The following is a 27898-nucleotide window of genomic DNA, read 5'->3' as shown; positions in this document are numbered from 1 at the left end:
CTCAGTCAGAGAGACTAAACAGTATCTTGTACAAACACCTTATGCAGTCTTCTTTACATCCAGTTGGAGGTGAGGATCAACACTCTCACCAAAGCACAACAAGAAGAGAGACATCACGTGCAGAACCTGGTTGCCCGCCTGCATGACATTCGGATTGCTCTGGATATGTAATTGACGTGAACCAATCTTCCAACTGATGGGTAGGAATGTCTTCAGTTCTTGCCCCTTTCATAGCAGGGGGTATGGAAGAGATGTGTACATTCTCTTAGTCCATGTATGGTATTTTTATTTTATAAATTAACTTAAATACTCTTGCTTGTTTTATGTTGACCATAGGTGCTTAAAAAAAAAAAACCACAAACAAATCAGGAGCTAAACATACCTCATGCTGCACTCACAATACCTAGTTTAGGTTACCCTGACATTTCAGAAAGATAAGCAACACAGATAAGACTCTTTATTTCAAAATGTTTGCAATTAAATGAGTTAATGTCATTAAGTCATACACTTTGACATACAAAAATACCGTGCTACTGATACAGTTGAAGAATTCAATGGATTCTCCATGCAGGAGAAATTCACAGCATTATCAGTACCCTCTATGAACTTTGCTTCCAGCTTCAGAGCAATTGCTGACCGCTGCACAAGTAATGTTTGTTAATCAGCTAGCTCTGCACAGTATTAAGACCTTCACAAAACCAGTTACTTGCATTGCTGAATCCTCTCCCACTTCTTAGACTTAGGTTACCAGATGTTTGCTTTAATACATCCTCCATTACTGAATAACAGTAACCTTCAGATCCTGCAGATGATGATGTGGAGTAGCAAGAAATTAAAGCTTAAAGTTGCTTTGGCTACATCGGGATGCCACAGGCCCCAGTGGAGAAGGGAGAAGAGATTATCTCTTCTCTCATCCACTGGAACTAAGTTGTTGTCTGCTATAAACATGTCTTTGAAGTTGAGGCTAGTCACAGTTCAATCCTCTGTGGCTGATATTTGCCTTAGTATTTCTTACTCTCGGTGGTTTAAAAGTGCACATTTCTAGAAACCTATATGTGGTAATGTACTGCTGCAGGAGTAAACTTGCTACTGCCAAGAAGTTTAACAAGATAGGTGGCGAACAGCCACTTCAAGCTTTCAAACTCCTCCCCCTGTAAAGTGAGGAAACATTGACTCTCAGAGCCAAATGAATTTTCTCCTGCTTGTCACCTGAACAGCCACCATCATCTTAAGAGTCATGGCTGGACTACATTGCTACATACAGTTCATCATCCTTTCATTCCTGATGACAAGCTAAGCATACAGGACTTGGCAAACTGGACATTTGTACAATAAAATTATATTCTATTTTCTGCAGTGCATATAAAGAAGGTAAGTTTTTCTTAAAGAAGTCGTCACAGCAGATCAAAGCCTATCATCTCCTTGAAGTAGCAGAAAAAACACCCAAGGCTCAAGCAAGGAAGTAGTATGAGAAATCTTTCAGAGATCAGAAAGGCAAGTTTCATAAGCATGTCCACTCCCACAAGCGCTGGACAGCAATGTCAACTCAAAATGTTTGAGCGGCTGGACTTGAAACAGTTTATTTGCTAAAAATAATTGATACATTGCTTTAAAACACAGTTCTTCTTCTTTACTTTGGCACCAGTGTCAGGGCTTTTGGTGCCGTGCTCAAGAGATCCAAGGTGTTTTGTTAACTCTTCTTGACGTTAAGTTACAATGAGGCTCTGAGGTTTTGCTGTAGGATGAAACTCCAGCATAAAGCTTTCAGGCCCCAGAACATTCCTAGCAAATTTCGTCTGAGGGCAGAAGTCAGAGCAGGTGTGGCTTTTTATATTTTAGATAAGACAAAATAGGTGCCAGTGCATTATAGGATGGCCTAGTTGGCACCTGGGAGGCAACCTGGGATTGCTTCCAAGAGCTGTTGTTTTAATGTACTGTCAGTACATATGGCATTGCACTCCATATGATAAAAATTGGTCCTGAAGTATCTGAAACTGCCCTGTAAATAGAGGAACTATTCTTCAATAACTTAATGACAAAGCAACACTGAAGATACATAGCATCACATGAGAAACATCCTCTTTGTCTTCTAACCCTTAATTCAAGAGGTGAACTCTCTCTTAAATACAAACAAGATCTTTAAGGCCTGGAATAGCAAATTAAAAGCATGGATTAGGAATTGGACATATGGATCTGTCTGCTAATATTAAAAAAAATCCACGATGACCAGTTTCATTGTATGGAATGTAGACACAGTGGTTCCAGGTTTAAAATACAGTGCAAAGTCCATTTTTCAAGGGACGTTGTTAGGTAAAAGAATTAAAGTTGTCTAACATTACGAAATAAACTGGATGTATAACTTACTTTACTCATGCAGTCTGTGCATTCTGCTTAGTTTGGACTGTGAAGCCATAACAGTCCATTTAACTGGACTAGTTAATGGCTCTCCATGTATTTTATACAAGGACTTCAGAGAAGTGTTTTAGAATAAAGATGAGAATACATTTGTTACTCAAGGTCTGAAAAAGAAATACAGCAGATCTAAGGTATAAGGTCTGACTCAACTTCTTAATGTCCCTTTAAATAAACCTAATCTCTATTTCCACCCTTCCCCATTGCACCTGCATGGTCTAGGAAGGCTTAAAAGGGATTTTTAAGCTCTGTGAACATAGATATCCTGTGGCACATTGAGGGGGAGAACATTAAAGACTACAGGCACAGGGTAGGACAGAAACCTCCATAGTCAACATCTTTAAAGGCAGCTGTACCTGATACATACACGTTCATTCAATTCTCTTTCTGCATTCAGCAGCAATATGTAAATATAGGCCAAATACTCTCAAAGTTGAACATAGCAATGACATCTTCCATTTTCCTCACCCAGGTCCTGCTGAGTGATATACGCTTGTTAAGTGAAACTCGCTGTGATGTGATAAAAGTCCCCTTGTATATAAAACCTTCCTGCTGCGTGAGTTTCTATAGAGAGCCCAGGGCTTCTCCAAAGCGGATTTTCTGTCCAGCTTTGAGGTGGAATTTGAAGTCCTTAGGTGCCTCAAAGATGAGTACAATAGTAGAGCCTAGATTAAATTCCCCTAAATGTTCTCCTTTCCTCATGGGTATTCCCTCCTTGTTGTTGTTGGATACGAAGCTGAAGTCATTGTAGGAACCTTTTGAGTAACAGGGACTGTTGGTATGCAGGTCCTGTACAGAGAAGGAAGAAACTGTTAATTGAGGATTTCAGTACTCTATGTTCATCAGCACAACTGCAGACTCTGGGTATCCAGGCATTTTCAGTGCAGGACCTTACAGTTCAAGAAGTGCAAGAGTAATATTTTAAAAAAGTCTATACTGCAGGTGATTCCCTGAGAATCAGTCTTAAAACATATCATCACCATGGAACATCAATGGCTGTGAAACATTTTAATTTCAGGCTCACAAGATTATTATTATTTTTCCATTCTGCTTTACGAACCTCAAACATCAAAACCAGAAAGCTGTCTACTACTGTCTTACTCACCTGGTCAAAGTAGATGCGGATAGAGCCCACGTTTGTTGCTCCTACAGCCGTTAAAGAGAAAAAGCCATGTTTCCAGTCACCTGTAAGGACAACCCGTTCATTGTGGCAGAATAGTTCCTTGATCCAGCGAGCAACTCCAGGATTCACAGACATCAGAGAACCTGCAATAGCAAGAAAACATTCAAACTCAATTGTTTGTCTTGTAGCAGTACTGTAATGCTATCTGAATGGTATTTTCAGTATAACTGTAGCTGATCCAGTAAGCAATTCTGTCACGTATTTGTGGGAAGAGAGAAATTCAGGCATAGCAATTAAAAAACAAGGCTATAGTGAAAATAAAAGGGTTGCAGAAAGATCAACACTGCTCCGGAACGCCTCATATTACTTTATATTTCTCCTAGCAGAGTCACAGGGAAACCAAAGACCATTCTCTTCCTTCACTGTAGGGCTCGAATGCAATCTGGAGCACTACTGACAATTTTCCCTATTAGGGAAAAAAGGGTTTAAATTTTCATAACCAGAAATTGTTCTTTTCAGGCTGACCTGTTCCCTCTGCTCCCTGGCTTTCACTTATTCCCTTCTACAGCTTCCACTTTGACTGTTTCCAAACAGTGAAGGCCTGCCTTTAAAGTAGGGAACGAAAGCTGCACTTAAGAGTCCCTTTCAAAGTATCTGCCGCTGTTGAGGCTTATTGCAGCATCAGGCATACCTACTCCTCTGTTACCAAAAGGAAGTGCAGGGACTCACTATCTGATGTTATTCCTCTACCAAAGATCCAGCCAACTTCACCTCAGTTTCATCTATTAATTCACAAATGATGACTACTGTTAATTGTCATCTGATAAAGAGAGATCAGGGTCAGAACCTTAAGAACGAGTCTCTAATCTCAGCCCTAATAGACAGAATTGAAAGAAGCCTTCAAGTAACCACTTAAGATACATCTAACATGTCACATTAAAGGTTACAGGCTACTAAAAGGAAGCTAAATGACTTCTTACAGCTTAGGAATGTGTTTTCACTGGTTAACTATCCAGTGCCTGAGAGCAGGCCCTTCCAGTTCTCTTTGGTAAATGCATAAAAGTAGTTACTAAAACTGTAGAAGAAAGCCTATTAGCTAGCTAGAGCTGACCAGGAAATACTAATAACATCAATCAGATGAAAAATAAAAGTTATTACAGGAAGAACTTCAAAGCTCAGGAACAGAGATCATATTAAAGTCTACTGTTTGCCCTGACTTGCAGAACTATATTTCAGATGCAAACTGAACATTTTTTTTTCTGGGAACAAGTCAGGTCAGCCTCCACTGACCATTATTTGAAGGAATTAGGACAGCCTGAATAGAATATTACTTCTTTCACCATTCACATGTGACTTGTTCTGGTAAACTATATTACCTATTCATAAACACATATGACAAATCACTATGCTCCCATTATCCATCAGGTACAAGTGTTCCGCTAGCAGGTCTCATTCAGCAGTGGCTTACAGCATTGCTTCCATCCATTTGTTTTCTAGGAACAGAAACCAACCTGGAAAATGACGTCGGTGTGACACTCTCCAGTCAGTGGGCGAGTGGAAGCAGTGGTAGTCCCCTGGTGCAAGGTAGATTACACAATGATAGAGCTCATTCCCCTCCTTTGTGACTAGCTGTTGCTGAAAGGAGTTACCAGGTGAGGCTGCAAAGAAACCATGGAAAGAACGGGGTTAAAGATACTCTATGGCCATTATTTACCATAGCTGAGCACTCTACATTAGAAACTGTGCTAATAACAGAGGACTAAATGCAGTCTACATACTTCAGTAAGACTAGAAAAAGATACCCTTAAGCCCAGGAATCCATTATTTCAAAGTATTCTTTTCCCTTTATAAATAAGGGAAGCCTGTACTGTTTCAATCATTTTGGATATTCATTTGGTTTGGAGTTTACTTTTCCCTAAATACAGGGCATCAGAAACTGAAATCCAGTTAACACCAAACTTTTCTTAAAGCCACCCTTTTGAGAACAGAATTTGTGAAAAGGTATAGGTTTATAAAACAAAGTAGTTGCTTTTGTGCTCATGTTGAAAATAACTGTTTGCAGAACCTGGTCTTCCTAGTCCCCCCTCCAGTTTAGCAAATATGTTGCTCTCATCAAAACTCAAAGCCTTCAGCCTTGCTCAAGGTGCAGCAGAAGTGGTGACAACACAAGTCAACAGAGTATAGTGCTCGTGCACAAAACTTGTTACAGAGCAGCTTGTACGATCTTCGCTAACCAGGTGCTCAGGCACATTTCAGTCTATCATGAGGAAACCTGTAGCATTGTTACAGTGGCAGACCTTGGAATCAGTTGTAATTGTTAATATAACCACATAGAAATTAACTAAGCAATCTAACTGGATGAATCAGAACAAAACAGACAGTATAACGCTACCGATGCACGAACAGAACTGTAACAGTGACATTTATCCCCAAATAGAACAAAAATGAGAACTGCTTTTGTTCAAGGAAATGTGAGAGGAAAAAAAAAAGTATTTTTTCCTGATCTCTGAGAACACTGTAATGGACAGAGCAGAACAGGTGCAACTGATCAAAACTTACCCTCACTAAAATGCAAGTCCTCTGTGCTGATGCGAGGTCCCAAGAAAGATTCCAGTGAGTAAGTAACCCCTTTTACTTGCTCCACTTCACAGTTCTTTACTTGTCCAAAGTTAAGGATCTTTCCGTCAGAGGGACTAATCTACAGAAAAGAAGAAAAAAATGAAATGGATTAGGAATTCATGCATTCCTCATCCTTCCATGCATCAGAGCAGGCAGACATGTTTCTTTGGTGGAAGCAGGGAAGCTGGTAGCGTAGTGTTAAGCCTTCATTTCCCTTTACTCACCACACTGTGCAAACAGCAGACTGGCCGTGCTTGTGGTTTCAGCTTCCTGCGAAAGAATTCACTGAGGTTTCTATAGTGATGCAGATCTTCAACAGCTGCCTCCTTCATGTTTACTCCAAATGTCCAAATGTACAGGCTGTAAACAGGCTTCCGAAGCCATGTAGGCAGCTCCACCTGGTTCAGGCGACCCCATGCTCGTGAGAGCAGTCGAGTTGGTACCGATTTGTACAGAGCAACCTGAAGAAAGAATTAACACGATGTCCTTCAGTTCTTCCCATTGATGGTTTTCTTTCACTTCTTCACATAAAACGAAAAGGATCAAGCTGTTCTGCTAAACACTGCCTTAGCACACGTGAAGTAGCTTTTAAGTCAGCAAAAAATCAACATAGCACTTATATCCTCACTCCCTGTGCTGTGATGAGAGCAAATAAGGGATAAGATTAAATTTACTATAACCTTATATTGAAGCCAGAAGCTTCTGATTCAAATTACTGGAAACTGCCCAATGTGAGGCTTACAGAAAAATACATGTGCTAGTAGAATACTTATCAGAAGAGCATAACATTACCAATATTCCTCTGTGAACCACCAAATCAAAACTGACTGAAAAATAATTTCTCAGTATTTGATAACACAATTCTCAGATACATCTACTAATGAAGGTATTTTCTACATCCCGGTATCTCTAATGATACTTGTATAATTGAAGAAACATACCCAACCCGTGTGTATGCACCTAACCTGGTATAAACTTTTGCCAGCCTTACTGATTCTTTTGCAACAATGGGAGTTGCTAATTGCAAGAATAAAGTTTATTCCTGCAAAAATATGTTTACCTTTGGACTTACATCAAAGCATATGTTTTAGTAATAAGAATAAACAAATGAAACAATGTTGGTAAGAGGTATACATAATACTGATGTAATTGGACAGATGACAGCCTTTTCCTGTTGGTAATTCCAGCAGGTAGCATTTCTGAGGTCTGTGGTACTTAGTATCAGCCCAAAACCTTGCACGATCATGTGGGAGGTAGCAGTGGAACTGAACCTTCTGAGACCAGTTTTGAATAAGTAGTGATCTGCTGAATCTAGTACAATCTTTCAAACAGTGCAACTCAGCTACATTTAACTTCCAAATTCTTTTATATATATATATATATATATGTGTGTGTGTGTGTGTGTGTGTGTATAAAAGTGTTTGTCTTTTTTCCTTAGCAAGGCTCATCATTTATTCTCAGTGTTAATCTTATCCTTTATTGTTAGGTCTTGCAGAATATAGCCATAAACACAAACAAGCGCATGCTGGCTGAAAGATTGTCTATCCTAACAAACACAGTGAATTAAGATTTTACTCAGAAATCACCATCCTGCATTAAAATACAGTGATATTTCAGGAAGAAATGATCAACCTAATCTTAATTCAGATAAAAACTTCTAAATCAACAGTGCCTTTGGTTATATAATCTGAAGTACTGAAGAAAAAATGCTTTGCCATTTTATTTGACGTGCCTCATACAGTATTAATTTCTAAAATCAGTTTTGCACAGTTTTCCGCAAACACTGAGAATATACAGGTACAATTGTAATGTCACAAAAATTGTCAGTATTTCATAGTAAACCTCCTCTTGAAAAGCATCTGGTTTTCAAGTTGGCGGGATCAAACAGAACAGCTATTTAAAGGAAATAATCTTGAGAACTGTGATTCTGTTACAGTTTTCAATCAAAATGTTAATGTGGTTGTTGCATTCTGCAATCACATGATAGTTAAAGAGAATATCCACTTGCACAATTTCCTACACACTACTCAACAGTGTCAGAGCGGAGATTTGCATTAATCTATTATGTGGACAGCCTGGATTGAATGCTCAAAGAACTTGAGGAACAAACCCTCTCTTTACAAAAGAGGCAAGAGACCGTTTCAGTGTGGCCAGGAAAGGGAACTGGACAAGCGGTTTGGTCTGTCTTATCGTAGCCCTGACACTTTGAGGTGACTGAATAAACTAAAATTTTTCTGTCATTTTTTCAGGGTAAACCATGGCCATTACAGGACAAAAATTTTCCACTACCGAAAAATCACTTGTCTGTGAAGCAATTAGTCACAACAATTATAAACAGTAAAAACTAAAGCGAAACGTGAATTGCACCTCTCTGCTTTCATGCTAGTGATCATCAGCCTGTTCTATATTAAATATCTTTCTACCCAGCTGCTGCCAGCTCCTTTCAGTATCATACAGCTAACATACATGAAGCAGAAGAGATCTGCTCACACTTACCCTGCTCACAGGCCTCCATCCCACTCTGGTCAAGGGCTTAAGAGCACCGAAAGGCAGAAGGTAATAGAGAATAGTCAGAGGCCAAGAACGGAGTTTCAGAGCAGGCCTAGACATACAGCTTAGCTGGCCCAACCTTCGCCTCAGGGCCAGCTGGGGAAATTGCAACCTGAAAGATTACATACACAACGTAAGAGGGTCAGCCATCTCAGCCTCAGAACTGCCAGCTTCTGATAGCTGGGGATGATTTAATCCTGCTCATCCTTCAGTAAAGATCAATTCTGCAAGTCCTTACTCCTTTATTTTGGCAAGTTCTTCCCCTTCCCAAAATAGAAAACCGGCTTACCTCAAAAACAAACCCAACCAACAGTATCCTTCATCCAACTAACAACACAACATGATAGTTTACAATACAAATAACAGCATAGATTCTTCTTCCAAATGTCGGAAGATTACACAGAAAATGTTGCTTCTGACTGTTCTGGTTCTTGGATAGTCAAAGCGGACAGCAAACAGTACCCTGAAGGCCAGGACTCTTGTGATGCTGGGACATTAAATTCCAGAAGTTTATGGATGAGCAACATTAAGGAACGAGCAGATACTCTGATTAAAGAAGTCCTTGAAAATCTAAGAAATTGACGTCCCTTGGAGGGTTCGTTGTGTTGAAGGCATCTTGACTAGATTGTATCTTAGGTTGTATTTTGTAACACAAAAAATACTGGAGTCAAATTTACATGGACCTGTTGGCCATTAACTGACTTGAGGAAACAAGCACTTACTTGGGAAACAACAGGAGTGGCACTCCTGTGTTAATTAATACAATGCTTAAACAACTGATTCCAAAAGACGTCTTTCCAGGTCTTAAATCTTTTACTGGGTACCCTTGGTGCTGAACACAGAACATGTGGAACAAAGCTGATATTGCTAGTGCTGCAAGATTATCTAGTCTCTGTAGCCCAATCATTCCTTTGCCTCATTACAAAAAAAAAAAAAAAAAAAATCATCGGTGCAGTTGGTTATGTGGATGTCCTGACTGAAAGCAAACTCATTTTGTACTAATGGCTGTAGGCAGTATTTGAACTTGTAACTCTCCAAGGGAAAAAAAAGCTGCTTCTCTTATTAGCAGAGGTAATTGTGTGTCTCAGTTCAGATCCTTGTAGGAGATCTGCATGAGAGGCTCTCCAGGACCCCACTGCCTACCTGAGGGCAAAATATTCAAGTCTTCCGAGAAACTAAAAGGGAAATTTTCTTGCCAACATGTTCTTTTCAAAATTTGGATCAGAATTAAAAAACACACAGCCAGGTACAACTGTCACCACTTTGGGATACAAGATGGTGCTTTTGGCTCAGGGATTCTCTCTGCAGCAAATACAACTTTTTTCTCCCAAAAAAATTAATACGTAAAAACCAAAGAATTACCTATGCATCGCAATGCAAGAAGGAAAAAAAAAACACCACCTAAGGAGATGAAGTGCTGTCTCAGCAGAGGTAAAGCCGGCTTTCTCAGCAGGAGGTGGGGCTGACTCAACATGGGAATAGGAAGGGGCACTTCATGTTCTTCCTCCCATCCTCACCACCCATGAGCCCGCGGTCTGCTCGAGGGCTGGCAGGGCCAGACCCCGGTTGCCAGCACCACGCCGAGGTACCGCTCCCCCTGCCGCTGTTCTCCCCCCCTTCACTGCAGTCGCTCGTGGACCAATCCCGGCAGAGCTGCATCCCGGCAGCTCGCTCCAGAGCCCTCAGGCTTCGCGCTGCCTTGGCCTGGTTTCAGAGCAGTCCCTTCGCTATTTTTTCTATTCTCCTAGTGATGGAGAATAGGCTAAAGCAAAGAAAAAGAACCCCTCCTCGTTCCCCTTGTCACATAACAGCATGCCCTTCTCTGCCACTTCAATGCATAAGGAGCTTTATAGTAATTAGGCCAAACAAAAGCTTTGCAGATGGCTGTCGCTCCATTGCCCAGAAACCCTCCCGTCCTCCCTCCCTCGTTTCTCCCTTCAGTCACCATTCTCGCAAAGTGGAAAACACTGAACAGTACCTGAAACGAGTTCTCCTATTTGGTGTACCACCGGCAGAGCCAGCCGGGCCTGGACTGTCCAGTTGTGAGTGCTGGTCCCCGGCACAGCTGCTGCTGCCACCGTTCCCTGAACGCAGCCTCCGGACATGAATTTTAACTTTGCGGAGGTTGTAGCACGAGGGCGGAGGGTTAGATAAAGCTTTATAGCATCTCACCATTTCCCTGTATGCAGATCTGGTCCCTGCAGGGTGTTTGACTGACACATCGCCAAGGTGATGGTTGGTTGCAAGGCTCAGTCTTTTTTTCCTCTACCTCTCCTTTCTTTGCTTGCTCCGGCACAGGAGGGAGGACACGACGTCACAGTTTCTAATTCCCCCGCTGGTCTCTCTCTGGATTCCCCCTCTGTTTCCCACTTGAATCTCTGCTACGAGGCTTGCAGCTATTGCAAACAAACAGGCATTGTGTCATATTTCAACATCCCACTACACAGATGACTCTGCACAAGACAAAAACAAGCTCTCCGTATAAGCAGTCCTTGCTTCTCCCTAGTCCTGGTCGCCATCGAAACTCAGTTCTCCAAAGAACTCCCTGCAGTCTCAGGCTGCTGAGCACTGATGCTCAGACGAGCAGCACTCAGACGAGCAGCCAGCCGGCCTCACGCAGCTAACCCCAGAGCCAGTCTGAATCTGAGGCTGGGAGGAGGAGAGGGGCGGAGAAGAGGAGGAGATAATTCCCAGCTTCGATTCTGCAGTGCAGCAGCTGCAGCTTAGGCAGTTCCAGACTACTGGGCACCAAAAATCCTTTCCTGCTCTTAATGTCCAGCTTGGGAAGCAAACAGAGAGGAAAGGAACATCTTTCCATTTCACAAACTCTTGCCAGACACCAACATCCATCTCCTGGAACCTCTTCCCATCTCAAAAGACTCACTTAGGGAACAGGTAAAGGACATTCTTCTAATAATACACATATACTTAGTGAATTAAATAAGCCAGCTCTAGGGCCAGTTTGTGAATGAGTTATAAAAGAGGCGTTAACATGTCTTTTATGTGTACTGTCACAGTTTTTACGTCTGGTAGAACTAAAATGCAAAACGTGTGTAAAGGAAGTTCTTTTGTTGCTGTTGTTGTTTGTTTTGTTTGTTAAAGACAAAGGACTACAGTATTTCTATCTCAGCATTCTGAACAAGCAGAGAAGTTTCCCTCTTTGACCCTGCAGACTGCATCTCAAACCTATCTGTGTCTCCTCTTGTCTGGATTTGGACTGTTAAAGCAGATTGAAACAGGACCCCAGTTTAGAAAGGGGAAGTGAGCTAGCTATGTCTCACCTCAAGATTAAACCAAATACCCAGAATAGTTTAGAGGCTAACTCTGTAGTGGCTATCCATTTCTCTCTTTTTTTTTTACCTCCTGTTAAAGGCTGGGTTTAAAAAAGAAATATATAAACATTGCTATATCCTTCTTTCCAAAGTTTTCTAAACACAGTGAAAGCTGTATGCCGTATAGAGTAGATCAAAATGAACACTGATGCTCTAATATAAGGGAAAGGGATATATTTTATTAGGGATAAGGCAGGAGGAATGGGAGGGACAGCATGAAAATCTAGAAATAACTAGCTAAAGGCTTCCCACCCAGGCCTTGAAAGGAAAATATTCCAGCAAGAATCATGTATTATGATTGGCCTTCAACTCTGAATATTACAGATATTCCCAAGAAACACCTCTGAAATGCCTGTATGAAAGTATTTTTTTTCAAAAATAAAACAGTTACATCATATCCTAAATCACAGGAAGTTCCAAAACCTGTGTTTATTTTGTTGTTCAAGCTGAATTTTAACAACTGCATTTATAAAAAACAACAACAACAACAACAGTTAATTGAAAGATGGCAAATTTAAGATCAGTTGAAAGTACTCAAAAACATACTCCTTCCTCCCCAAGCCCTGCATCAGCTTTTTTGTTTTCATTTTGAAAATACTATTCAATCTTTCTCTGGCTGGCACCAGAAAAACACCTACGCTCAAAAAAAAAAAAAAAAAAGCCGTATGTACAGTAAAATGATGCAAGCAGTTACCCAAAATCCCATCAAAATTCAAAGAAAGGCAACAAGGAGCACAGGGAATTATTTCTCTTGATTTGCCAGGAATGTTGGGAATAACAAAATAAATTTTGAACAGAAAAAAAGGAAAAATCAACAACGTTTTTTCAAAAGGCACTTCATCAGATCAGATGAAAATCATTTTCATACGGAGCATGAATCTCAGCAAAACCGTGAAGCAAGATACTTTGTTTGGCACTGGTGAGGCCAGGCAGGTGCAGGCAGATGGCCCCTTGTCTGAGCAGCTCGTGTGTCCTGGCTGCACCCTGCTCCCCCATTCCACCTCCCCCTTAACTGCCTCTTTCACCTGTGCACGGCTTTGCAGAAGGCCAACAGCACAAAAACCACCTTACCTACATTGTATACCTTTCTCTCAAGGATTAGGGAGGTAAATCCATGACCTCTTTCAGCAGAAGTTCAGTTTCATCCTCCCAAATGCTTTCAAGGAATTATATTCTAGATTGAGCAAGCCTGATTCTGTGATACCGTGGAACAAGTTACGTATCTCTTCTGCTCCCTAAAAATGAACGGACATTGAAATGTTCTCCTGCCCAATGCAATGGGGACTAGCACCCTTCAGTTCAAATCAAAAAAATCCAAAACAGTGTGGTTGAAGAGATTCCTCTCCAGGACGGGGCAAATATTGGCATTATAAGTTTTTTTTCATCCACTTATTCAAAAAGCTCAGTTCAGATGAGTATGACAACTTACATTTCTCTTACGTTCTGTTCTACTGACCTCATTACATGCACCAAGATGCAAATCTGTGAGTCCTGCTTAACTGCTGACTTACATGGCAAGTTGCCATTCCTACTGTGGCTGCCTCAGCAGCAATTAATATTCCTCTGGTGTGAGGAGGCTGAAATGAAAAATCCACCCTGAGTTTACCTGTTTTCCATGGGGAAAGGCACAAGAACTGGTGGAGGAACTCGCAGAGTAGCTTCAAAACGGCTGGACTTCGTGAGATCCAGGCAATGCCACAAAACCTGTGTTACTAGCTTGGAAAAGAATCTTAGGATTGCTGGTTTCTAGGAGCCTGGACATCTGTGCCAAACTCTCTCACCTGCCTAAACTTATCCAGAATGCATCTTAAGTAAATAAAAGAAGCGGTGACCATGAGGTATAAATCCCTGGAGAATTATTATCTAATAGTGAACTGCTAATCTGCCAGCTATGCAACACCATTCTGCTCTGTCAGCTCAAATAAGCATCAAATCTAGTGACCCTGTTTAATTACTTGTCTTCTCATTACTGCCTCAAGCCTTACCCTCAAGTTTTTATAAACAGCAAGCAAAGGCAGTTGCAAGGAAGACTAATATACAACTGTACTTCAAACCTGCGGTCTCAGTTTTAAATCCTAAGCATGAATCATTAGGCTTGGAATGCACCCGTCGGAGGGCTCGAGCCCTCTGGTCACACTTTCTACATTTGGTAACAGAATTGCCATTTAAAAAATGCACTGGGGACATCCCACCAAGTTTGCTGCAAAGCCACTCCCAGCGCTGCATTCTGCCTAACTGCCAGCAAAAACAAGGTCTTGCTGTCAAGGGAGAGGTACGCAGTGACACAGCACGGTTTGTTAACGGTTCCACTCCTTCCTCAGCAGTCTAATTTCAGACACAGCTCCCAGCCGCTTCTCCGGAGTCAGCCCGGCGAGAGGAGTGCAAGGTGCTGCACACCCAGCCGGGAGCTGCTGAACTCGGTGCCTGTGACACAGCTGCCTGCTTTCCTGCTGCCGGGGGAGCCCAGGAGCAGGCTTCGAGCTCACCACAGCCACGTGATTTTTGAGTAGTGCGCTCACTTCTTCCAGCTTGGCTGGGGATGAGTTGGCCAAGCGTGCCGTGCTCCGTGGAGGTGCTGGGTAACAAGATGCACCCTGCTCTGCTTTACCCATCTTTACCCGCTTCTGAAATTCTCGGCTTTTAAAAATGCAGAAAGGCTTTCCAATATTTCTTAATTTATTAAGAAAAACCTTTTGATTGTTTTTACAAATTTTTTACACTGCAGTTTTAGTTACATCCTATAAATAGGAGGGGAAAAGAGCGGTATATTAAGCTATAAGGTAGGCTTGGTTTTTGCTGTTGTTATTCTGAACTTAAATCCATGCAAAAAAAACCTGTTAAATAGTCTCAAAGAGCTCTTCTCTGAAACAGGAAAAAAGCGGTATTTACTTTTGCAGCGAGATGAAAAACCACAGAAGCACAAAACCTGACACAGCCGGGCCCCCTGCCGCCCGTTTCCTCGGGGACGTTTCGCACCCCGCGTCCCGAAGCCCCCCGGAGCCACCCCGGCCCCGGCCCCACCTGCCGCCGAGACTCTGCCCTCCGAGCCGGCTCCAGCCGGCCGCCTTTGTCCCTCCCCGCCTCCGGGCTTACTCACGAAGGACTCCAGACTCGGCAACGCCGCCCCCGAAACCTCCGTACCGCCGAGCGGCTGCCCTGCGCCCCCCGGAGCCCGCAGCCCTGCCCTGCGGCCGGCAGCGGCAGCAGCACCTCCGGGCCGAGCCGGCTCTCCTCCTCCCGGCCCCTCCGCCCTCCCGAGGCAGCTCCCGGACACGCGAACAAAGCCGGCCCCGGGCTAGCGGCTCTCCCGGCCGGCTCCCACCTACCTCCCGGCTCGGCACGGCTCAGCACGGCTCGGCTCGGCTCGGCGCTCCCCGCCTTAAGGAAGCGGCACGGCCCCGCCTCGCCCCCAGCCAGTGGCGCGCCGAAGCGGCCGCCTTCCCGCAGCCCCGGGAGGAGGAGGAGCCAGGGCAGGAGAAACGAAGAGGAAGAGAAACCGGAGGGGCCCGGAACGCGGCCACAACGTCGTCTGACCTCCCCGGGACAAGGCACGGGTCCCGGCCCCGCACGCTTTCCTCCTTGGGGCCGCCCCTGAAGCCAACACGCGGTTTCAAGAAGGTGCACTGCAGCCTCAAAGCACTCCTGAAACACTCATGACTAGTCCCGTAATCCCAGCAGGATGCTCAGGAAGCCGTCTGAGACCAGGCAGGCACGGATTCAAAAATCCATCCCACCGGTCGCATAGAAAAACATAATTTTACTCAGCTAAGTTTTCCAGAGAGCAGAGAAAAAAAACACACATCACCACACCCTCCTCATTCTGATGTTGAAATATCGCCCCCCTTTCACATTTCTGACCATCTTCATCATGACCATGTGGCAGCTCTACAAGAAATACTTGGTAATCACATGTTTTCTCAAATACAATTTAAAACATCAGAACATGGGAAGAATGAAGAATAAGAAAACAATTCACCACCCATTGTGTTTCACTCTTCCAAAACAGAAGAAGTTGGATACAGAAAAGAAAAAGGCTTTTTTCCATTATTAGTTCTTTCCTGAACTGGACACACACCTCTCAACTTCACCCTGAATGTCTCCTCTGGGCCAAGAAAAGCGCTTTCTGTGTTGTACTGCCAAAACATCATCCTGTATCCCATTACACAAATACCAGGAATTTCTAACATCAATAGGAAAAAGTGGGTTCTTACCTTCGAGAATCAAGATGTTAGATCTATACTCAAGCACTTCTCCACTGTATCAAGCCATTTTTAATGTGTGTATTATCTGTCATCTGACTTACCAGATGTCAATAAGGGAACCGAGCTGTAAAAGGTTCACGGTGTTTTTTCCTCGTGCTGTCAGAGACCCTTACACAAACCCAGTATTTTATGTCACTTTATCAGACCAGAACAAACTATGGAAACAAGGGACAGCTACAGGAAATTCATCTTTCCAGAAAGAAATTCTGGTCACTCTGTTCATCCTAACTCACTCTTTGGCCAAGGTTTTCCTGAATAATTCAGCCACCCTATAGCAACACTGCCTAGGGGAAAAGATGCAAGAGGCCTTAGTTAGCATATGTATGGCATGCTATGCATGGAGATCCCGGCCAGGAAATGTTCTGTCACAGCAAGGATTTGAAGCAATAAGCTTCAATCTATCTGATAAATAGATACCTGTCTCCCTCCAAGCCCTCTGCTTTACCTCATCTAATTAAATGAAAGCTGATCCTCACTGGTATTCACAGTAAGAGACACACTAAGGCGTTAATCAGCTCAAGCTATTAGCAACATAATGTCTCTAAGAAAATTATGGGAAGAAAAGGTCTGTGCTGAAGAAACAACCGTTCTATTTTTCACTGTGGAAAAACTGAAGAGATGCTTGGTTTAAAACAAATTTATTTTTTATACTCTTTTATTAAGTTAGAAGAAACAAAACCGTATAAGAATATACTCTTTAATTCAATCAGAAACTATACACACTTCCGTAGTGATATCTGCTGTGTATGTGTGCAACAGGGAGACATTCCCTGCCTGCGTAACATGATGATGATTACCTATTTCACATCTGTCTTTTGCTCAGAAGCAAGGGAATCTGCCTTACACGCAGTGTCAGGTGGAAGGTGGTGTATTCTCCCATCAACGCAAGGTTGGTACGGGTGAACTGAATGTCCACAGCAGCAAGGGAACGTGCAGCAATTTCTTGTTCTGTACCACTTTCAAAGCCCTGTCAATCACACTTGGTCTCTTTTTACCTATGCAAAGGCTCATGCCTCTGCTCTAAAAACAAGACAATGCCCCTCTTTTCCCCACTCCTAAGTGTGCTTCTGCGGATGCAATAATGGAAAAAGAAGAATAATGGAAAGTGATAGCTCAGCAAAAAAGACCCTTCCACTTTCCAATAAAGAAGAACAATGCAGCTCCTATTTTTCTTGAATCCTTCATTGTTTAGAATACTTCTTTCAATGTCTGAACAGTTTCTTTTTCCTCTTAACTGTCAAGCTTCCTTTCCCTCCCACAGAAGCAGGCAGCAAAACCTAAGCATATAACGAATGACCAGAAAAATTTGTTAGTGTCTCCCACTAGTATCTGCTGCATTTGGAGCCCTTACTGGTTTGAAACGTTTTGTGTGATATCTTTGTAGCCTCTTCATCAAAAGCAATACTTGCAGCTTCACCAAATAACCACCAGTAATAACAAACCAGCACAGCAGCATAATGAAATAAAGCAAATTTAATAAAGGACATTTTAAAAAAATATCATTCATACTTTTAGGTGTAAAATTGAATTTGTTTTCAAGTATCACAACTGAATTGACAGTGCCTTTTTAAAAAGTACTTCATGGACACTTAGCAATTTCTCCTTTAATCAAAACATAAAACCTGTTTGAGACACACTTCAGCAGGACAAGAATATACAGAAGACAGATTTACAGACAAATTCCTTGGGAACTATGAGCCTAAGCTGTTAGCATCTGGCCTGTCTGGATCATATCTGATTTGGGTCACTAGCGAAAATGAATTTAAGAATTCCAGCCTTGTCCCCTAAAGGCACGTGGCCAAAAGCACTCACAGACTTGCAGCGTGCTTAGGAATGCAAAGAAAGGGGATGCTAAAGGTCACACTGAAGCATCTCCTACACAATCCTACAGTCCTAGAATTTTTAACTCCTTGACTTCAAAAACAGCACTGACACACTCACCTCACTGTTTGGAATAGCACATGTACTTTAAACTCTGCCTAACACTGTGTTAATACAATATCTCCTTAATAGTTTGATGGAGATACAGCAGTTACATCAAGTTATGAAATATTTCTTACTTCAATGCTGCAGTGGCTATTTGACCTATGAATCAGATATGCACACTGCAATTCCACAAAAATTTCTAAACTCCTTGGAATCCAGAAAAAGGTAAAAAAATTCCTCAGGATCAGCAAGTGTCATTATACATCTAGGTGTTACCTAAGGAAAAAAAGGTCTTGCTACATATTCACAAAGAAAACAGGTAGATTTTTAATTAAGTATTAATTCAGTCTCAGCTTTCTTGTAAAGTAAATATGGCACAAAGGCACATAGGAAGTTAGCAAAGTGCCAAAAGTAGCACAGATTGAGCAGTCAGTGAGAAGATTAAAAAACCCCACGAATACAGCACACGCTGTACCCTTAGCTAAAACTACTAGGACATACTCAGCACTAAATGTTTTTTGAATCCTATTATGTGTAATTTCAGTCTTGTCGATTTTGATTTCTGCATTTAATTCTGTAAATTATAAAATGTGTGTAATTTGCTACCTTGCAATTCAAGGTGGGAAAAGTGAGACACTGCACTGCACAGAGCCAACAGCTCCTGCAGAGTTGCTGCAGATGCATGCCTGATGCTCTCTCAGGAGTGCAGGTGGGCAGTAGGTTGAAGACCAGTCTGCAACATGCCGTGGCAGTGAGAAAGGCCAACAGCATATAGCAGCAGAAGCCAAGGGAAGGTCATTCCCTTTTACTTTGTGTGTGTTAAACCACATCTGGAATACTGTATCCAGTTTTCTTAGAATTAAAAAAGATGCTGATAGACTTGAGCATGTCCAGTAAAGGCCACCAGGACGGTCAGAGGGTTGCAGCGCATGGCTTGTGAGGACAGGTTAAGGACTTTCTCAGCCTGGAGAAGGCTTAGGAGGGACCTAGCACCAGCCTTCCAACATCTAAGAAAAGTTTACTGAGAAGACGGAACCGGCTCTTTACTAAGGGAGATGGAGAGACGAGAGCTATAAATTGACGCAGGGAAGGTTTCAACTGGATATAAGGAAAATATTTTTTATTATGAGGATACTTAAGCATTGGAACAGGCTGCCCAAAGAGGCTGGGGAATCTCTGTCCCTGGAAATGTTCAAGACCCAAGTGGACAAAGCCATGAGTAACCTGCTCTGAATTCAGCATCAGCCCCACTTTTAGCAGGAGGTTAGACTACTTGACTTCCATTCTGAATGATTCAGTACTTACCAAGCTTCTTTTTTTTTTCCCCAAAAAACATAATACAATCACCTGATTAACTACCTCCTGTAATTCTGATTCGAGGTGTTTAAAAAGCACTGGCCATACTAAAGGATGGAGGAGATGCCAGCAGTTCCCATTATTATATCGACTGTAGCACAAATGATATCTATTTAATAGACAGAAACTTTAATTCCATGAAATGCATCAACCACAGAGAACAAACTACATGTTTCCTTGTTGGAAAGAGAGAAAGAGCTTTGCATCAAACATAAGAAACAATTGTGACAAGTCTCTTACCTCCCACTCGCTTGCAAGCTTCACAGGCAGCTCTATGCCCTTCTTCTCTAGCTGTTCCAACTTGTAATCCTCGTATTTTCTGTATCCTGCATATCCCCCACCTGTAGCCACCAAAACATGGAAGGGGCGCAGGCGGAAGGCTTGTCCTACCGGAGCAGTATGAAACTTCTTCCTGTCTGTAACAAAGAAAAGCAGACTTTAAGGAAAGAGAACAATTACACTGTTTAAAAAGCAAACAAAGCTAACGTGCAGCAAGGGACATCAACTCAGATGATGTAAATGTCATCAGATATCTATGACACAAAGTATAAACAGTCCTAAGCACTCCAGTTACTGCACCTTACCAAGTTACCGACACTCAGCTGATTAGCACTAACTGGTCATCAGTGTTTTTAACTTCTTCCCCTCTCTCCCTGCATCTCTCCAACATTCTTCCCAAAAAGTATATCAAATGAGCTGCCTGAAAGCGCCAGGAGCCAGGATTCAGTTCTCGTGACTTCGCTTCTGGATTTCTGTGAAACTTCCCAACTATGAGATTTTCTGTGTTGTTACCATATAGAAAAATCAGTGACTGGGGAACAACATGTAGCACTGTAGAGCCTCTTGCTTCTCAGTCATTACAGCTTTCATTATAGATAGCTGCACGATTCAGGAATTCCCCAGCTGGAATAGGGAAGGAAATGACCACCTGCTTTAGTGTAGGTTTGGTAAACAGGATAACAGGCACATTTCTGCTGTAATACATGGAAAAAGTGACATCTAGTATTACATCTATTCCGAGGTTATTACCGAGAACTATCAAGCTTCTCTTGCATAACCCAAGCCTTACGCCGCTGTGTGAGACATGTAGGCTGCACAGTCACTAAGCAACAGAGCCATCACAGGAGGGGGAAAGCATTTCCCTTCCCAAATCCTTACAGTCCTCCAGGCATAATGGGCTAAGTAAGTTCTCCTGTCCTGAGCTAAGCAAATTCTCCTGTCAGTATTAGTCTGAAGGTTCCCAGCAATAAGCACAAGTCACTGCCAGACAGAGAAAATGCTGCCCAAAGGAATTCATTCTCAGGCACCAATTGGTGTCATTTCCACAACAATCCTTAACCTGGATGAGCAGGAAGCAAAAACAATGGACTATATCTTGTTCCATCCTTGTCAGGCTTAGGGCTTGACTCTGAAAGAACAAATTAACAACTAAAAAATAATAATAAATGATCAGTAACACCAGCTCTATTTCTAGGCATGCATAGACACAAAGCAAGGATCAGGTGCATTCATCTGTTTTTCAGCTATGATGCTGCAAGAACATGCCCAATAGAAGTAATTCTTTATCATATTTTGTTTTACCAAAATATTTTTGCTCACTTTTTTCAAACAATATTTTAAATCACGTACGTAGGAATTATATGTCTGAAAATACATCATAATATGAAAACAGCTTTATTCTTACTGAAAAAAATATATATGCATATATTTGAAAAACAAAACAAGTAAGCAACTACAGTTAGTTAGATTCTAGAAAACACTCTGTCCTAAAGAATATGCTCAATAAAGGACATGGATCAGGTAGGGCACCTAAGTAAAAGTCTTTCTTCATAGACATTTAAGTTTGCAAAGACTACAACCTTTCAACTTTGGTCTGCCTAGACAGCTGCAGCACCATTTCAACAGAAATATCTGTACAAAGACCAATGATGCTCTTTAGCCCTAAAGCCTTTAATTGCCTTCCCACCACATCTTGGGTTCTAAGTAGGCAAAGCTGCTCAGCAATTTCACCACAGCTAGCAAATAGCAAAACCCCTTGGCGGGAGCAGCTTTTTCTGGTTTGTATCTGGAGGCTGTTTCCACTTCAAGAGCCTCCACTGATAGACCTATGTGAACATTCCTCTTCCTCTGCGAGACACCACTTCGTGTTTCACAAGCCGCAGCAAACAATCTACTTTGCTGATGAAATATTTGAAGAGCTGTTTGTTCCCATCTCCACCATTAATAAAAAGTGCTTCCATGATTGCTATCCAAATCATCAGCATTGGCAGAGACATTCAACATGCCATTGTTAAACTTATTTTTTTCCCCCCGACAAAATAAAATTCCCTACCTTTCACATATAAATGAAATTCACACAAGTTCACAAATTCCAAGACAAAAAGATTCGTTGCTGATTCTGACAACAATACCATATTCAAGCAGTTGGTGCTGTTTAGAGGTTTCAGCTGAACATCATGTTCTCTAACAGTACCAGCATCGCAGCAGCTATCTGGCAAGCAGCAAGAGAATGTGAGGAAAGCTCATGTCTTGGCAAATCAGCCAACAGAAACAAGTCCAGGACAGGAGGAAAAAGTTTAGGACTTAACATACCATTAACTTACCTTTCCATGCTTCAAACCATCCCTAAGTCTGAACTCCTTTCAGATAAGACTAACCTGTTTTAGATTTCTTTTTACCATTGAGTATATTCAGCAAACCAGAATAAAAAGAAAGTATAAGGTTCCTTCTATGGAATGAATAAAGACTCATTTCCTCAGAAACATTAAAAACCACAGAATGATAAAGCAAACTGCATAATCAGAGGCACATTCTAGTCTACACTGTCAGATGCAATGATATAAATACTGTTTTGTTACAACTAAGAATTTCTTCTAGGAAAAGATACAACTCCTTCACTGAGGCTATTATAAGGGGTAGAAATAAAGAAGATTTATCTTCTCTTCCTAATGACATCATTTGCAAGGCACCTAGTTTTAAATCCAAATCAGAATCTGAAATATGTATGGATTAGAAAATGGTTTGCTAAAAAGTTAATTTCTTCCAAAAAAATAAAAATTAACTTCAAAAGACCCTTTCTTTCATGTGAGCAACAATTTTGCATTATGCATTTCAGCTTTTTTTTTTTTCCTGCAAGGTCTAACGTGGATTTCTAGACAACAAAAAGCTGTCATTTCTATTAAGCTGTGTAAGCACATTTTTCAATAATGAAGTAGCTATAAATGATAAAACGGACAAAGGGTTTGGACAGGCAAGTTAAAGAAGTGGCTATAGAAAACGGGATCAATACCTGAGCTGACAAGGAAACAAAACCTGAAGATTATATGCAATTGTTACGTTACCATGACAACACATAGGCTACAGTTTACAAATTGTTGGAAAAAAAAAAATCAGCATTTGCTCTTCACAGCCTTGTCCAGCTAGAGTAATTCCAAGCATAAGCATCTCATTTTAATCAGGCTTTAAACATTTAATGTAATCCTACTTCAATTTCCTGATTTATTAAAATTACAAGTACAGATATAAATGTAAAAGGATATTTAGGCCTTTTCTTTCTTCCATGCCCGTTAAACTGCTGGAGTCTGATTTCCACAGGCATCTCAAGGTGCATTACACCACAAAGAGGGTAACACAACTGAACAGCTTTCAGCAAATTCCCACCTGGTACGTGCTGGTACTTTCTTATTAACCATTACAGATTAAGCTTGATGCCTCCCTTCAAAGTTGGTCACTTCATGGTCTAACATTATTTCTCTGCATTTCATGTTGCTAACAGATGCTGTTTTAGCTGTCAAGCTCATTTCTTGACTATGTTGCAAAGATCCCTCAGCCAGCATCTACGCAGATGCCTTCGCATCCCCTTCTGACACCACCCCGCAAGAGATGGACACAGTGCCTGGCCTGGCACTCCGCTGTGCGGTCCTGCTAGAAACACTCAACAGCAACAAAACACTTGGAAATGTTGCAGGACATGGTAAGCAATTAAACTGATGTTAAAAAGTTTCTAAATGAGGGTGATTTATACAACGTAGGTATGTAAAGTACAGGAAATACTGGCTCCTACTAAATACTGATACTACTAAAGCTTTTTTTAAAAAAATATATACAAATGCTGTACTACCATGAATCTCTCTGTTAAATTGTACTGTGTCTCTTAAAAACACATTTTTCAGGTGTAGACTCCTCAGAAAACTAAGTAATCTGCAGAAGGTAATTAAGAAAAATAAACCTGTGGTCAATTGGTTTTAATTTGCTATGATCATCTTCACTAGGAAAATTTTAGATGTTCAGAAAAGTTTTAAAACTGCAGGTAATGAGGTTCCATCGTATATGCTCTTCCTCAGAGACCTCCTTCCTCTAGCAGGTTATCAGCATTGCTCTAAGCACTCAGATCACGGGCTGATTATATCTGGGTTACAAAATATTCTACTTCCCTCCAGGTGTTGAAACTAGCGAGTATAGGGAAGCATGAAAACACTCATTTTCCATACAGATGACATGATGAAGCCAAGAAATTGACACTAATGTTACATGATTAACCTCAAGTTTACTATATGTTAAGAGCTGTACAAAAATGCCTGAAAGGGAAGAATTGCTTCATTAGTGCTCCAATGTGAAAATAATACAATAAAGATGAATTTTTTGAAATTTGAATTTTATTTACACACAAAGAGGCATCTGACGAAGGATGCAGAGCTGCCTGACTATTGCAATGCTTGCACGTGTTAATTAAATAGCAAACTTGGCAAAAAACATTACCAAGGAAGACAACAGAAACAAATCCCAATATAAATTTATATTTATACATTTCCCTTAGGAAAAAAGGGGGGGGGGAAGCTGCCATTCACTTTAACATCTTTGCTTCTCCTCTGCTAGCCCTGTTAGACAGGTTTCTTCAGAAGTGATAGTTGCAATGAAAAGGATGAGTGCTAAAGTATCAAAGAAGCTTAAAAAAGGCAAATACACTAAAAAAGGGGATACACTAAAAGAGACCGTTAGCGCAGCTGGTGTCACAATGACAAGGCAATTTCTCTATAAAAAACACACACAGGAATGACGCAGTATAAGAATGAACAAAGATAATGAGGGGAAAAAATAAAACAACAGAAAATACACAGTTACATGGCTATTAAGCTCCAACATCGGTATTCCTAATTTGGGGGCTGACATTCCTCCAAATTCCAGTTTTAGCCAAGCACTGCTCTGGATAATGACAGCATCTAAACCGCTGCCTAAATCTGCTTCTCTGCAAGGTTCTTCATATCTATAAAATCACTGTGGAACAGATGGCACTTCTTTAGAAGGGAGAAGCTTTCAACCACGGCTAAGGAATATTTGTCTAAAATATTCCTCTTTGTTAAAGCAAATGATTTCTGTATTTTTTTTTTTATTATATTGTTACAACATTTGCTACCCAAGTATTCCAAAATAGTTGAGAAACAATGAATAATCTCTCATAAAGAAATTTTATGGAATAGATAAACATCCTTCTTTTACTGCCTGTAAAACAAGCCACCAAAAGATATAAAGCACCGTTTGCAAGCATGTGTCTATGGAAAGTTGGTGAATCAAGTAACTCTCTGACTCTGGACTTGCATCTGCTTAAAGCAGACTCCATCTGCTTTAACCTCAAGAACTTCATACTCATTATTATGTGAGCAGAATTTGCCTGATCCTGAGTAATCCCGTTTTTAACACTGGGTTAGATAAAGGATGCACTTACCACTGAAAAATGTCCTAGAAGGTGGCTGCTTCCACAGGACTCGAGTTCTAATGCACAGGTTCTCATATATGAGGAAGTTACAGCTAGTCAGCAAACTGTAAAACAACACACAAGAAACAGTTGCTTAAGTACAGATGTTTTACAATGCAAACGTAAACAGAGTATTCAGAAGCTGAACAACGAAGAGGGAAAAACTCTCAAGTACTATAAAATTGCTACCAAATCCTATTCCCTCCTTCAGGAGAACATCCTCATCTCCATGAGAAATCCAACTGCTTCTGCAGATACCTCATTGTTTAGTGCTGCATCTACTTGATTCTTCTTATTCCTATATTTCCATTTTTTCCTATCAGAACACTGACATGTATTTTTAACTAAATTCTATCATAATGGTGATGTTCTTCTGAGTACTGTGTTTGCTGATCTTAGCAATAGCGCTTCTTGGGCAACTGGTTATGATGTCGTGTACCATATCTTGGGCTGTTTGGAGTTCTAATATATTTGATAGTGACTACAACCTGGGTCTTTAAAAGAGCAAGCTAATATTGTCTAATGTCATCTTTTATGTACCGTCCTGGCCTACATGATCAACAATCTATTTGTTATTTTAAAAAAAAAAAAGACTAAAATTGGTGGGAGCTACTTCTCTCTAGATCTGCTTCCAGTCTAATATAAACCAATATTATCCAACAGCATGCAAACGACTACTTTAAGCTCAATAAATGACTTGTGTTTTGCTGGAGAAAACAAGAATGTTTAAAACATTTGTCTATTTGCAGGGAAGGTACACAGCACAAGCATCAACATCATCTTCTGCAACAATAAGGCTAAGAAGTATTTAACTCCATCCAAAGGTAATACTTACAATGGATGAAGGTGAGTTCAGTCACGCTGATCAAACTACACTCTGCTTGTAAAAGTATTAATGAAATTTTGGAATAATCCCAAGTGCTAAACGATCTCACTATATCTCCACTGGCCTGCTACACAGGTGTCATTTAGGAACTTACAAATGAACAGCAACTATTTTAAGAGACAATCGTAAATTGGGTTCATGCATCTCCTTCCTCACCATGATGGTGAGGAAAGGGAGAACACAGAAGAGTTATGGATTCTGAGAAGTAATTTAGATTATTAGAAAAACTGGTATAGCTGGAAAAGTAAAGTGACTGCCAGGCACTCATTCCCGAGATGCAAATGTGACAACTGGGATGTCTTCATTTGGCACTCAGACCTTTCATCTGCTCTTGATCAGAAACATGCTGAGTAAAGAATTACTTCATTAGCTTAAAAGCTACTGCATCATTAGGATGATTCAGTTCCAGGAAGTGATTATAATTCTCCCAGATTTTTAAGAATGAATTTCAGATGGCTACTGAGTCACCTACAGACTTTCTCTCTTCAGTTATGAAAAGTGTTATAAATAGTATATTTGTTGTCCAGAAGTCACGTAAGGATAGTAGTGGGCACTTGCTAGCAATGTTTTAGTGTGCTCGTCAAGGATAACTAGCTATAATTTTCAATTTTCCCTATAACGCAATGTTAGTAGTATTTCACTCTATGCTGCAGCTTCTTAAAACCATTACTTTAACCCAAATACAACAGCACAGTCTTTCCCGAAACACAGCTTCCTGTAACCAGGTGCCAAACGTGCCACACGGTTGCATCATCACCCAGGACATTATTTCCTTACAAACCCAGAGGCGTCCCATGCTGCTGCAGAACCTGTATGTTTTACACAGCAACGTGATGCAACTTGAACAGGAATAACAAAGTCACCTAATGTAGACTACACTAATTTGCTGTAATACAGGGCCTGCTCTACAGCATATTTTGACACATGGGAGAGGAGGAGTGGTTGCCTGTCAGCAAGCTAGGAGCCTGCGGGCTGCAAATAATGGATTCACAAAACTACACAAAGCTAATCCAGGTGGCACCAGACTTAAATTCACCAGAAAGCTTGTAGAACGCTAAAAAGCAGGGTATAAAAATATGAAAACCAGCTCCAGCCTGCAACACCGGTGTGTCCCGAGACGTGCTGACAGCTCGGGGCCGGGCACCCCGGGCTCAGGGCAGGGGCTCTCCCCGGGGCCGGTTTCGGTGCCCGGCAGGAGGCCAGGGCATGGAGGCAGGGGAGCGGAGGCTCTCGGGGGAAGGCCAGCCAAGGAGTCTGCAAGCCGAGAGCTCCGAAACCAGGACGCACGGGCGCGCAGCTCCGTTCTGCTCCTGCCAAGCCTGCCTCCTCCTCTTCCTCCTCCTCGGCAGCCCGGAGCCCCCTCGCACCGGCGGGGCAACGGTAGCGAACGGGCAGCCCCCTCCCGTTCACGCCCCCAGCGTCCCGGCTGCCAGCAGCTGCCGCTGCTTCAGCTTCACCTCCGGCCCCTCCGCGCCGTGCCGTGCCGTGCCGTGCCCGTACCTGCTCCGCTGCAGCGCGGCCGCGCCGCGCCGTACCAAGGCCGCCGCCATCTTCTCGCGCCGCCGCCGCGTCCTCTGCGGCGTCCCGGGCGGGAGGGAGGGAGAGAGGGAGGGAGGGAGGGAAGGAGGCGGGAGGGGCGGGGCTGAGGGGAGAGCGGCGGCGTGAGGGGAGCGGGCCCTG

General features: G+C 41.9%; 2 protein-coding genes across 17 annotated transcripts in view; one reads left to right on the top strand and one right to left on the bottom strand.

Annotated features, from left to right (window-relative positions):
* SFI1 (SFI1 centrin binding protein) overlaps window positions 1-5171 on the top strand; it is a 34298-nt gene extending 29127 nt beyond the window's left edge. For 7 of the 8 annotated variants that reach the window (XM_080559997.1, XM_080559990.1, XM_080559994.1 and 4 more), the window contains one exon: window positions 64-3876. In XM_080559997.1, the coding sequence (XP_080416123.1) occupies window positions 64-171 (108 nt within the window). In that variant the 3' untranslated portion in view covers window positions 172-3876. Of the gene's footprint in view, window positions 1-63; window positions 3877-5032 lie in introns of those variants that run through there. The other variant, XM_080559993.1, reaches the window with a different exon arrangement.
* On the bottom strand, window positions 436-27838 carry PISD (phosphatidylserine decarboxylase). 9 transcript variants are annotated; one of them, XM_080560072.1, is made up of 9 exons: window positions 15363-16178; window positions 13108-13271; window positions 10683-11100; window positions 8651-8816; window positions 6379-6615; window positions 6095-6233; window positions 5047-5193; window positions 3518-3678; window positions 436-3201 (listed from the first exon to the last, which is right to left on the bottom strand). In XM_080560072.1, the coding sequence occupies exons 3-9, from the start codon at window positions 10877-10879 to the stop codon at window positions 2977-2979; spliced, it is 1272 nt and encodes a 423-aa protein (XP_080416198.1). In that variant the 5' UTR covers window positions 10880-11100; window positions 13108-13271; window positions 15363-16178; the 3' UTR covers window positions 436-2976. The 9 variants fall into 9 exon arrangements, with proteins under 9 accessions (XP_080416198.1, XP_080416194.1, XP_080416195.1 ...); XM_080560068.1 differs by lacking the exons at window positions 8651-8816; window positions 10683-11100; window positions 13108-13271; window positions 15363-16178 and adding exons at window positions 19821-19996; window positions 25303-25397; window positions 27719-27838; XM_080560069.1 differs by lacking the exons at window positions 8651-8816; window positions 10683-11100; window positions 13108-13271; window positions 15363-16178 and adding exons at window positions 19821-19996; window positions 25303-25397; window positions 27719-27838 and having other exon boundaries at window positions 6101-6233.
* Between the last annotated feature and the right edge of the window lie 60 nt (window positions 27839-27898).

Source organism: Anser brachyrhynchus, assembly GCF_964034855.1.
Source record: "Anser brachyrhynchus genome assembly, chromosome: 17".
NCBI classification, from domain to species: domain Eukaryota; kingdom Metazoa; phylum Chordata; class Aves; order Anseriformes; family Anatidae; genus Anser; species Anser brachyrhynchus.
The sequence above is the reverse complement of the archived record's forward strand: the minus strand, read 5'-3'. Positions and strand labels throughout refer to the sequence as shown.

What these genes read in the sequence shown, in the direction of transcription:
- PISD (XM_080560072.1), bottom strand. Translation starts at nt 10,879, where the DNA reads ATGGTGAGATGCTATAAAGCTTTATCTAACCCTCCGCCCTCGTGCTAC. An exon ending in AATAGGAGAACTCGTTTCAG is followed by an intron (nt 8,817 to 10,682) that starts GTACTGTTCAGT and finishes GTAATCTTTCAG; the next exon opens with GTTGCAATTTCCCCAGCTGG. An exon ending in TCCGCATCTACTTTGACCAG is followed by an intron (nt 3,202 to 3,517) that starts GTGAGTAAGACA and finishes TTCTCTGTACAG; the next exon opens with GACCTGCATACCAACAGTCC.